Source organism: Prunus persica, chromosome G2 (genome assembly GCF_000346465.2).
Source record: "Prunus persica cultivar Lovell chromosome G2, Prunus_persica_NCBIv2, whole genome shotgun sequence".
NCBI lineage: Eukaryota > Viridiplantae > Streptophyta > Magnoliopsida > Rosales > Rosaceae > Prunus > Prunus persica.
In genome coordinates, this window is record NC_034010.1 from 11010715 (window position 1) to 11023589 (window position 12875).

The window sequence follows — 12875 nt, forward strand, 5'->3', positions numbered from 1 at the left end:
AAAAAAAAATGGAGTGAGATTGAGAGATAGGTTTGTTAGTCAAAGAAAGAAATAAAGGTTTTCTTTTTATTTAATTATTGGGGGGGGGGGGAGGAGAGGATTGGACGGTTGGTGGTTCTGGGGGTGGGGGCTGTTTTGGGTGCTTCAATCGAGTGGTAGTGGAATCATAATTTATGAGTGATACCTTGCACTACAAAAAGGAGTTTGGGGTGATTTTACCTTCTCTTTTTTTCCAATTGTTACAAAAATTTCCAACCCTTGTGTCTACTATTCGGTTTTAAACTAGCCGAAGAAGCACAAAACTGTATGGCGTTTGTAGCTCAAGTTGTTAAGAGTATTTATCCTTAAATTTTGCCTTATATTTAGTACTTTCTTTAGCGAGATTGAAGCCCGGAAAGACCTTGTTGGTTATGACTATAGAGAAGAATGGAATTAATTAAAGCACCACATGTGCATCCACCACTTATGGAAAGTTTTTCACCAAGGGAGTGTATAATAACATGATATAACATGTTTTATTTAGGTTATTTTTGTGATTGATTGGTTGTCAATTTATTGAATGAATTTTTTCATTTACCATCAACTATCAAGTCATTTCTTAAACCGACCCATACATATCATGTCTTAGTCCGGCCATGCGTGTGCAGTTGTTTCTTTTTTCAAATCAAGCCCGCTCATCTTTCTTTATCTTTAATTTCATTTACTGAGGTGATTGATTGCTTTATTTTTTAGCTTAAATTTAATTCTTGCAGTTCAAATTTGGTCAATCGCTTAAAACTAAAACCGAAATTCTAAAAGAGCATTCCATATTTTATATAATAAATTCTGACAATAAAAGAGAACAATCAAATAAAAATTGTAAAAAAATCTTCTGGGAGTGATCTCAATTTGGTGTCAAGAAGACTTTCGTCAATACGCAGAACACTGGAATGTTCAGTTTGAGTCGCAGAGAGGTGGTGCGTGGGATTAGTGGCGACATTGGGAGAGGCAGGAGGGAGTTGTATACTCATTTGTGAAGAAAAGCAATTTTCAGACCAACCAAAAATACGCAGATAAAAAATTCTTACCAGCAATAGGAACAAACAACAATTATAATTATGTATATATAAGTAACCATCCACATTACGTAGAATAAGCATGTTCTTAATATAGCTATTGCTTAACTTCCAAATCCCCGAAAGTCACGGATTCACAAACCAAACCAGAAATAAACACTAATAAACTACAACAGACCACAATGTTGAGAACTTTTATTTTCTCAAATAATCTCATAAGCCTATCTAATCATTGCTGCGCGCATTGAACCCTCTGGGCACCACCATGCATATCGTCATCCTCATCATAAGCCTCTTGGGCCTGTGCTTGCTTTCGACGCATTTCCTCCTCTATGTTCACATCATGCAGTGTAGTCTCCTCGCACTCATCCAGCTCCATGTCGGTAAGCTGTGCAGAAGACCTGGGAGGTAGCACAGCCTCCAGGCCCTTGCACTGTTCTGGGTTTAGTGAGTCGGGGAACTCCACTGTGAAATGAATATACAATTTACCTTTCATGAATGGTCTCTGGTACATTGGCATACCCTCATCATTTATAGCCTTGAATTGATCTGATAGACACCAAAATAAATAAAAATAAATAAAATTGGTGACACTAAAATTCTCAAGCAACGAATATTACCATGAAAACCTAGAATTCTCAAACCACAGCACTACAAGCTATAAAGAAAATAAATAACCAATGCACAGCATGAATTTCATAATTGTCAATACTGCAGGGAAAATTACCAAGTACACACCTCAAAGAAAACTATTCACTGATACGCCTCGTTAGAAGACATACAGCATCAAGAATCTAAGATTTGATAGAATAAATGGTCTAGAAGTAACATAAAAGTCTTGTGAGAATGAAATAATTATTCCGGGCTCAAGAAATAGAGAACTGAAAGCTTGGCTATAAGCAATTAGGAAAGAGACAATTACAAACACGTAACTACTGTCATTTTGGTCTGTAGCACATGATACCACCCCCACAAGTTATTCTTTCTTCCAATCACAAAATACAATCCTAATCTTGACAAGGTTAAGAAAGCAGCCCTGATCAGAAGCCTAATATTTTTCTTAATCTCACCATTTTTTTAATGAGTCTAATATTTAAGCTCAATTGTTTCTTTTACCAGAAAGCAGGCTAAATCTAGTCGCCTAAGTCCAGCTGACATTGAAGAAGAGGGAGAGAGAGCAATACGAGACATTTATTTTATATGAATCCACAATCACGAGCAGTATGTCATCTGTCAGGTCTTCTAGAACCCAATTCCAAGAACCAGTGTATCATTTCTCTCCTTTTTCGCTTAACAGATAATTTTCCTTTTGAAATATACTAAAGAATATATACATATAACAGATATAGTATTACGCATAACCCATAAAATGCCAATTCAAATCATCCTTCATTGGTTCAGGTCAATATGGCCCATCCATTTATTTCAACCTTCCCCTAAGAAAGGTAGTATGGATGAAATCTGAGGAGAATGAGTTTGCTAATCATTCATATCAGCAATAAACCAGATGCACAAGTACAAGGCAAGGCAACTATTCAGAATGAGTACAGTAATGTGATCACCTGGCTTAACAACTTCACCAGGTTGGGATTTGATGAGGAGCTGTCTTCCATCTAAATGTGTCAATACAAAGTGGAAGCCACAGAGTGCTTCCACGAGGGATAAGGTATGCTCAAAGAACAGGTCATCACCCTTTCGCTTAAATTTTGGGTGCTCTTTTTGTTGTAGGACAAAAACAATATCCCCCGTGATGGTGTCTGGCTGCAGAAGAGAAAAAACAACATGCAAGGATCAATGACAATACCCTAGAGAACTGAAGTATAGAAGTACCAAATAACAAATCCTCAAAAGATTAAAAAAAACAATTTAGAATTTCAAACAACACAATCAAATGAAAGGAAGGAGACCTACCGCTTCATCAGCTTCGCCAGGGAATGTGATCCTCTGACCATTTTGCATACCCTTCTCCACAATGACTTCCAAGACTTTCTTTTCCTGAACAACCTTCTCACCCTTACATTGTGTGCAGCGATCCTTGTCATTAATGGTCTCCCCAGTACCCTTGCACTCATTGCAAGGATGCTGCATTTGCTGGATCATGGAGGGGCCGAGGTGTCTAATAGAGACTTTCATTCCAGAACCTTGGCACCCAGGACATTTCAAAGAAGCACCTGACTTTGACCCTTTACTGCATGTCATATAAAATCTCCATATCAGAACCATAAACTACTAAAATAAATTGCTGACAACATACAATTTTAGATATTAAATACTAACCCCCTGCACTTGGAGCAGATTATGTTGCGAGAGAGAGAAAGCTTCTTGGATGTCCCATTGTAGAGATCTTCCAAAGAAACCTTGAGGGGATGGATCACATCCTCTCCCCTTCTCTGCCTTCGGCCTCTGCTGCTTCCACCCCCTGGGTACATAGGATCAAAATACTGAGTTCCAATTCATACAATTACAAAGAGCTGAAATCGAAACAGAGAAAAGGACTCACCACCAAAAGGGCTTCCACCAAAGAAGGATTGGAAAATATCAAATGGGTCGTGACCACCACCTCCGCCACCCATTCCTTCTTTGAGCGCGTCCTCGCCATATTGGTCATAGATCTCTCGTTTCTCTGGGTCACTCAGAACCTCGTATGCTTGGGCCAACTCTTTAAACTAAATTATGAAAAGAAATGGAGAAATCAATATATTAAGAAATTACCATCAAATTTATATGTTTCTGACAATTAAATACTAGCACAGCCACCTCCTCGGCTTTGGAATACAACCAGGTGCCCTAAGTCTCTAGAAACCCACATAAACAACTGTTTACAGACGCACATATGCCCAACTGTCTAAAGACGCACCCGCAAGGAAAACTTCAGAAAACCCAATCCATCAATTGTTTCACCATGAAAAAATAAAGGTATTCATGTTACCTCAGAATTATTTGCAATATACTGAAATTATCAACAGTGACACAGTCAGAATTATTTAAAACAATTCAGTAATTTTTTTTCTTAGTATTCAGACAATTTATTACACAGCAATTTTCAATAAATTTACAACAAAATTCACCACCAACTATATTCAAAGCTCAAATTTTTAGACTACAAATTTGTCAACCTCAAAGCTCAAAAACATGCTAGATCTGGCGTAGCTTGACCAAGCAAATACCCGTCAACTCCATCAAGAAACTCACACCAACAAACTGATAAATCAGTAACCAGCCAAAACATAACAGAGCTAAAACAAAGTCAAAACCTTTTCAGGATCACCGCCCTTATCAGGATGGTTTTTGATGGCGGCTTTTCTGTAAGCCTTCTTTAGATCATCTTGCGAAGCGGTCTTCGACACTCCAAGGATCTCATAGTACTTCGTGTTATCGCTTTTCTTTGGAGCTCTCCCAAACATTCTCTCTTAAATAACTTAATCTGTTAATAAATTCAAAAAATACAAAAAACACAATTAAATTTCAAAAAACAAAAAACCCAAAATAAATCGATCTCCAAAATTGATGCAGAGAAAGAAAGATAGAAAGCTAACCGATCTTGTGTTGTACGGATAGCAAGATCCGATTAATTGAAGAGGTCGTGTGAAGGGAGCAGAGAAGAGCAAGAGAAACGGCGAGAGAAAGAGAAGAGCAAGTTTTGGTCAGATCTGAGTTTTAAAGCAAGGGAATGGACGGCTGGGATTGATTAGTAGAGAGCGTGGTAGCTAAGGGTTAGTATTGACATTGAGACCCAATTTATCATGTACGTGTGGATGCGGGGGAGGAAGGATCTAGAATTCAGACCCAAAAAAGGAGAAAATAAAAAAGGAAGGATCTAGAATGTTTTTTTTCTTCTTTTCTTTTCTTTTTTTCTATTTTATGAAATATTTCATATTTACTTAGTATATTTTTTTTTGAGAGATACTTAGGATATTAAGGGGAGCAACCTTCTTTCTAAGAGCACTTCCGGCGCAAGGGAGAAGTTCAGGCAAGAGGGGACTTTAGCCAGTTTGTAGCTTCCAGCGGGCTTCTACAGCCTGAGCAAGCCCAAAGGCAAAACGAGCCCAAGTTCATGCTTGAGCAACAATGAAAAAAAAATTCTTAAAAAAACCAAATTTTTAAGAATTTTTTTTAATAAATACATAGCCATATTTTTCACTTCCCATGCTAAAACTCTATACAAATTCCTCTCCTCATATCTCATGTGAATAGTCGTTGCCCTTGGGTTGCCATGACAATGGGTGGAAACACAAGTCTTTTGCAACGGCTGACATTATGCCTTACCCTTGCCATTGCCCTTTGCCATTGCAAATGGGTTGAAAATGCTCCCAACAGCCTAACCTAAGCAAAAGGCTCCTTAGGCCTCAAAATCCATTTCCAGTGCCCAATTCACGCTAGGGCAAGAGATGGCCTCCACCAACCTGGGCAAGGTCCAAGGAAAGATGAGCTTGAGCTCCTGACCACGAGCTATGATGCTAGGTTGGCGTCAGTGCATGAAATTAATTTTTTTACCTTTGGAGCGTGACGTACACACAGGGACCGTGCGTGTCAAGCACTCCAAAGGTATAAAAAATTTGAATATTTTTCGTTGGCATTAACGTCTACTTTCCTCCTATGTTGCACGGACATGGGGACATGGAAACGCGACACAACGCCACGAAAAATCTCAAAAAACTAATAAATCCTAACAAAATTATAATAGTATATTCCCTTTTTATATTTTTAAAAAATTCATACTCAATACTTCAATGTCATAATACCATAAAACAAATTCATTCTCATTCGAGTTAACTTAGCATTACTCATCTTTCCCTAAACAAAATAAAGAATTATACATATATTCATGGTTTATCATAAACCAAATTTCACACATTTTTCGTATATGATCGATCATCTTCAAAATAAGGAAAAAGATTTCCCACTTCATCAAATAAGAATCGAGTTTGCATAAAATAAAATAAAAAGAAAAAAAGTGAATGAATTACCCACTAAAAAAGATGCTTCTCTCATACCAAATTGCTATCAATATCCTTAGTCAACCCAAAATATCAGCTCTGCTGTGAAGGAACAAAGAAAAAAATAAACATATTTTAAAAAAATATTGTTTACATTTTTAGCCCCCTTTTTAAAAATATTCCAAATATGTCCACATAGTTTTCAATAATTATGTTTTGACCCAAGTTTTTATTTTATAATTTTCAAAATGGTCCTTATTGTGTCTTGACTTCAGTTGACCATGGCCAGAAGTGTCTCGACTGTGTCCAAAACATGTCTTGACTATTAATCCATGTCAAAACCATGTCCGAGGAGTGTTCGCGTGTCTGACACCTCAACACTTCGGCCTGATGGAATGTCTCTCTCTTTAGTTACGACAAGACATAATCCCTCAAGAGCATCATTGGTTAATTTGTCTGGCTTTAGGTGATATCATTCTCTTATGTTTTTTTTCCCTATCCATGCATGTTACCATCATCTCTTTGCTCTATGCTCTTGACATATTCCCATTCTTGTGTTTTTTTTTCTTGTCTTTGGATTTTTTTGACAAAAATGAGGAGAGATGGTGCTGTGGAATTAAGGGTGAGTGGTGTTTTAATTTTGTTTGAATTACATTTCTTCTCCCACGTACTTCATTGGTTGTACTGTTTCATGTTGTGCAGGGTTTAAAGAGCTTCGAGTTTAGAGTATAATTTCTTTTGTTAAATCACATGTAATTTCTTTTGTTAAATCCCATGTAATTTCTTTTGAGTTGTAATGGGTGTTTTGTCTAGGAAATGCCAAATGAGGAGATTGTTAGTATGGAATTGTGTTGACATTTTCTAGAACTTAGTATAGGTTTGGAAGTGTCATTTATCTATAGGGTTGAATCACAATTGATGTCTCTGATTTCTAGAAACATCTCAGCAATCCTCGAATAACAGATTTCTGACTTCACACGTATGAGGCACATGAGCTGAAAGATAAGACATGTCATTTATCATGCATACATGATAGGAACATTTTTGGCATTTAATATGATTTTATTTTCTTATTTTTGAATAAATTAGAATCTCATTAGGAGTGCATCTCATTTAGGCAATTTTGGCCCCAATCAATTTGATTCTCCTACTTTCATGTTTTAACATCCCCTTGATTTTCTAACACGTTTTGGTTGCTTAGAAAATCATTTTTTTCAATTATATCATAATATCAAGGAGTCAAGATGCTATTAATAGTTGACCTAAACGAAGAAGGATTCCTTTGATATTGTGATTGGTCAAAATCTTCCTTCTTCAGTGTAACACCCCAACCCAATTTTTACCGTTGATTCAATTTATTTAATTGTGGCATTACAATTTTGCCTTGGAGTAGGATCACGTTAGTCACTTTTTGATCTGCAAGGATTGTTGGGATTTTGAGTGGCACTATGGTATAGAGCTCACTCTCACGAGTTCGTAGACATGTAATGGGCCCACATAAGAGTTTTAACGAAGAAGTTGCGGTCAACAGAAATGTAGTGGCACAATCATAAATTTTTTGAAGTTGGATTTTAAAAACTGATGAATTCTTTCTCTCCCTCGACTTTCTCTCTCTTCCCTTTCTCTCTCCGTCACAACAAGCTGGATTTCAGACGGCGTCTTCGGAGTCGCCCTGCCACCAAATCCGACGCCACAACTTTTAAAATTCTCCTCTCCTCCTCCTCTACCTGACGCACCCAATTTCTCCAGTAAAAAACTAGCTAGGGCTTTCGATTTCGAGGGGAAAATCAGGCAAAAATTGCTATTGAAGCCGGGGACTTTTCCAGCCACCTCAGGTCGCGCCACCACTTGGATCATGTAGCTCTCTCCTCCCTCTTGCTTTCCCCTAGGTTGCGCCACATCGTTGGTGGTTGCCGCCGCCTTTTTGAGGCCGAGAAGTTTCGATCAAACCTGTACGGTTCCGGCTTTGATTCGACTAGCTCCGGCCACTTTTTGGTAGTGGCCCAAGAACAAAAATCACTCCCTTTATTAGTCTGAATGTCTTAGTATAGGTATTGTTAGGTATTTAGAGAATTTTTCGTTGCCATAATTTTCTCAAGACATCAAGTGCTGCCTGCGAGTGTGGCGGCACGTGGGCCACTGGGTGGTCGTCCATATCAAAAAACACTCCCCACGTTGACCTGAGCACGACGGTATGCTCGGATTTGAATTTGGTTACCATTTGACTATTGAATGGATATTGCACCTATTAGGCGATATCCAGGTTCGACATGTTCGGACCTTTGGATCGGATTCAATTCCAAGTATGTTATTCTCTGTACCTCTAGGATTATGTAGGGACCCACGGATCGATAATTGGAGCCCCGAATACTCTGAATCAATGATTCTAGGGTTAAGTAAATCGGTGACCATCCAATGGGGCGATCGAGAGTTATCTGACTGTTCAATTAAGACCAAACTTGCAGAATGTGTTTAGTAGACTTTGTTAAACTCGTAGGAACTTTCGGATAAAAAATCGGAGGTCGTGGGCCCCGCGAGCCTAGTTGACCAAATTTGGGAAGTTTGACCACTAGGTTGACCAAGAGTGTCCCGAGGTTATTCCACCTTTCGAAAAGACACACTTTGAGTCTTAGGAAAACTAGGAGTTTGTTTTAAAATTCTCGTTCTAATTGTGTAGGGGTCTTTTTATTTCAGCAGCCTGACGAATAGGCTTGGGCTGCTGAAAAAGAGAAACAGGTAAAGCTGCCTTTGTGTCTGAATTCAAGGATCAGGCCCCAAGAGTGTTTCGAAAGTGTAGCTGAGTCTTAGGAAGCACCTTGGTCTTCTTCATCAATGAAACCAACAGTCGCTTATAGATAAATTCTTAGCTTGACATGAGAAGCTTGAGGCATGTGAGCTGAGCATTCATGAATTTAGCATGAGAGAGAGAAAGAGCTGCGATTTCCAAAAAAAAAGATGGGAGGAGATGGAGGAATATGGCTCAAAATTGCAGGGGTTTCAGGGATGAGAGATGATAATTGCTCTCTGGACGTGTGTTTATGGAAAAAGAGGAAGAAGATGGAATCATGGGTGGCTTTAGCATATTTTCAGCAGATTGTCGAAAGCTTCGTCAAGCTCCTGGGTGATTTGACATAAGAGAAAATAAGAAGCAATGGAAGAACAAGGCTTGAAATCGAAAGGTTCCAGAGATGAGAGATGATGCTTGCTTTCTCTGGATATGGGTTTTGAAAGAGAGAAAGAAGGAAGATGGAAGAACAAAGCATGAAATTGAAGGTTCTAGAGGGGATGCTTCCCTTCAATGAATTCTCATGGTTGCTAGGAGGCTTGCAGCAACCAAGGTGAGTTGTTTTTGCTGGGTAGAAAGTGCTTCCTTTTATAGGCGCTGAAAACCTTAATTTTGTCAAGCCACCCTCTCTCATTTTCCTTCACTGTCTTCAATTCCACCTTATTTGGTGAAACTTCTATAGCATGAGCATATAGGCATGAAGCTTTTTGGAGTTCCAAGGTCCTCAGGCAGCTGGACTTCTCAATGTGGGTGAGGAGCCACCCATTTTTTCTTCTTGTTTTCTCACCAAAGCTTGAAGAGGAAAGGATGGGTAAGGGTGCTTGGTCAAAAAGGTGATCATCACATGGGTTTGCTTGGTTTTGGTGGTTTGGCTACGATCTGGTTTTAGAGATGCACGACGTTGGATATTTTATAAGGTGCTAGGCTGTTTTGTTTCTAGAGGCTTGTGAGTTCCCTTTGATTTCGTCAGACTGCTGGAAGCTTTGGCTGATGTGGGATTTTTCTCACGTGTTATGGGCTATTAGGTTTTCTTAAGGTGATAGGCTACTAGGTTTTCTCTCATGCTTACCCATATGTTTGGGTTCAAGGAATGGGCTTAAGTTTTAATGCTCCCAAGTAGCTCAAATGCTCCCAAGTAGCTCAAATGCTCCCAAGTAGCTCAAAACTTCCACTCCTTGGACCATTAATGGGCCTCGTGAATACTCGTAACCATCCATACCACAACCCGCTCAGCAAGCCCTAGGCATTTGCATGGCTTGGGCCCACTTAAGCTTGTAACGTGACATGTTGTTTAAATAAGGATTTCCTGCTTGGTGTTGTACTGGGCCAAAAATATATTTGGGCCCAGTCTTGGATTTTTTGGGCCTCAACAAAGTGCTTTATTTAATTTAGTCTTCGTGTTCTTCAAAATAGGTACTCAGGCTCCACGTACTTGACATGCAGGACCCTCTCAGGGTTAAGCAGCTTTGGTTTAGCTGTTAGTGGACTTTCTTTTTTAAATGATCATTATTTTCAAAATGGAATGTTATGCATTTATATATTTGATTTTTGACTTTTGGTACTATGGAATTTTTATAATGTAATGACTTTGGTTTTGTATCGTTTGTGGGAGTTGGTATCTATATTATATATAAATATTGGGTATGGAGTTATGGACGCTATTATTGTCCGAATGTCTATGTGTATGGGATTGGGTACATTGGGATTATATTGGAAATTGGATATGGTCTTGGTTTATGAGTTGGGATGTAGGATATGTTATATTGGAGTGTTGATAGCGTCACCCTATGTACCTCCTTGTCACTATGGATACTTGGATATGTTGGAATCCGGGTACCCTTGGCGGGGTGTTTCGTAGGCCCTTAGTCGAGCAGTCTGCGCGCGTAGAACTTAGTTTAGCCATACCAGTATTGAGGATTCTGCTGTGCATGTCTAGGAGCCCAGTCCCCCAATTGGACGGCTCATTCCCTAGCCACATGGTTATTGAAGATTCTTCCATGTGGTCTAGTCAAACAATCCCCCGGTTAGATTGTTTCCTCGTTACAAATTTGGTAGTTGTCATACCTATATATATATATATATATATATACCTTTATTCTTATTTATTGGTGAGGATCCTTCCTCGCTCACTGTGCCTATGGGCATGCATTTTGGAAGAGAGTGTTCTGGAAAGGGAAAAAGGTCCGGTTTGAGTTTGTATTATATGCCATATCGGGATATTGGATTTACTTAGTTTTCAAACAATAATGTATAAATTGGTTTTGCATGCATTTTTGGCATCATTTTCTAATACGGTGGGGTTAGTATGTTGATTATAACTATGTTGAAATTTATTTTTGTCCACTCACAATTTTTTATTTTTAGCCCCCCAGGCAGTAGCTTGATCTGAGCCGAGCAATTGAGCCAAGATTCGTATTTCCGAGCCCTGAACTTATGTAGGGAAATTTCTATTTGTGTTGTTTTCCATTGAATGTTTGTTTCCGGTTGCAAACTAAAATTCCTTAGAATTGCTATGTTATTGCCCATGTACGGTTGGAAGTAAGGCCGAAGGCTTATTTTGTAAACTGTGTGCCTTTGTATTGTGTTTACTGCTTGTTGGGAATTTTATTATTACTGTGTTAACAAGTTTGAAAATTTGGGAAAAGTCCATTTTTCATGGGAGACTCTACCGAAATTTCGGTAGAAGTATCGACCCCTTTTTTCCTTTGTTTTGGAGAAGGGGATTTTTTTAAGGGTATAAATTTTAATAAATGGGCCCGACATCGGTATGATGTTGGAAAAATCAGAGGGTTCGTCACGGATTTCGAGGAATTCATGATGGGTCCTGTCATTCAGCATCTCATTTCCTAAGTGGTTGGTTTACACGTGATTTGCATTTAGAATATGAAATATTGTATTGTGATTTTGCTCTAGCCTTGAAGATGGAGATTTGGTTTAAGCATAAGTTTGAAGAAAACTTATATAAAAACAAAGTTTTGTGTTTTTCCTTTTGTACATCTTTTTAACAATAATTTTATGTGCTTAAACGTTTAAGAAAGATGTGTTTTTATTTGAGATAAATCACCAAGTATTCCATGTTTATTTGGTGATTTATCAAACACTTTATCATTCATATTGCATTAATTTGCATATTTCGGTGGCTCATACGGTTGAGAGCACCAAGATCGTGATGGCGGTTTTTCTTCGACGAGAAGTGTTGAAAGATCATCCCGTGACAGAAGTTGAGTTACAAAGAAGTCGGTAAACATTATCTAGAATGTGTCTAGGATAAGTGTGTGAGTACTTCTTGTAATCATCGTTCTTGACAAGATCCGACCCAAATTCCACTTTGGAATCCGAGCCGAACCCTATGCGTGTCCGACACCTAGCAGGTGCCAGACACAAATGACTAAATTGCCCTTCTAGTTAAAATTCAAAGTTTATTATAAGTTTGACTTCTGCCGAAAATTCGACAGAACCTCACCTGTAATTTAATCATTTCCCAAAATTTCACCCTGTCAACAAAGCATATACATAAATATCTCAACTGCCAGCATGCTTTCAATTTATATATAAACAGTTCTACTAAACTAAATGGCCTCAGACCATACAGGAAGTCCTAGGGCAATTCATCAGAGCAACTAATTCAAGAATTTACAACAGCACAATATGATTTCAAAAGAAATCCTACATAAGAGAGAAGAGAGAGAGAGAGAGAGAGAGAGAGAGAGAGAGAGAGAGAGAGAGAGAGTGGTGCTGAGTGTGGAAACTGCTCGGTGGTGGAGCTCTAGTGCACATCTAATGCCTGGGGGTGCAAAACATTCAAAAATGTGAGTGGACAAAAATAAAGTTTTGGAAAACAATATATGAACATACTAACCCCACTGTAAAAACGGTTAGAAAACCCATTATGCATACTATATTCGTACAGAAGACAAACACACATATTTAAATTTATATAATCATTCACACACAGAAATCATCGAACAATTTAAATATTGGAAAATAAATATTTCTCTACCACCTAGGTATACCCATTTTATTTCCGTCAATTCCCATATTATATTCGGACAATAACAATACCTACGGATTAAGCACATCATGATCAAGGGGAGTAAC

General features: G+C 38.4%; 1 protein-coding gene across 1 annotated transcript; it reads right to left on the bottom strand.

The window, feature by feature from the left end:
- On the bottom strand, positions 1074-4802 carry LOC18781475 (dnaJ protein homolog). The gene is made up of 7 exons (XM_007211725.2): positions 4592-4802; positions 4310-4479; positions 3556-3721; positions 3333-3474; positions 2967-3243; positions 2618-2816; positions 1074-1604 (listed from the first exon to the last, which is right to left on the bottom strand). The coding sequence occupies exons 2-7, from the start codon at positions 4457-4459 to the stop codon at positions 1285-1287; spliced, it is 1254 nt and encodes a 417-aa protein (XP_007211787.1). The 5' UTR covers positions 4460-4479; positions 4592-4802; the 3' UTR covers positions 1074-1284.

Excerpts from the sequence above, each read along its gene's own strand:
- LOC18781475 (XM_007211725.2), bottom strand. The coding sequence starts at position 4,459 with ATGTTTGGGAGAGCTCCAAAGAAAAGCGATAACACGAAGTACTATGAG. Across the intron at positions 3,722-4,309 it reads AGGGCGGTGATCCTGAAAAG|TTTAAAGAGTTGGCCCAAGC; the intron begins GTTTTGACTTTG and ends TTCATAATTTAG. Across the intron at positions 3,244-3,332 it reads ATCTGCTCCAAGTGCAGGGG|TAAAGGGTCAAAGTCAGGTG; the intron begins GTTAGTATTTAA and ends TATGACATGCAG.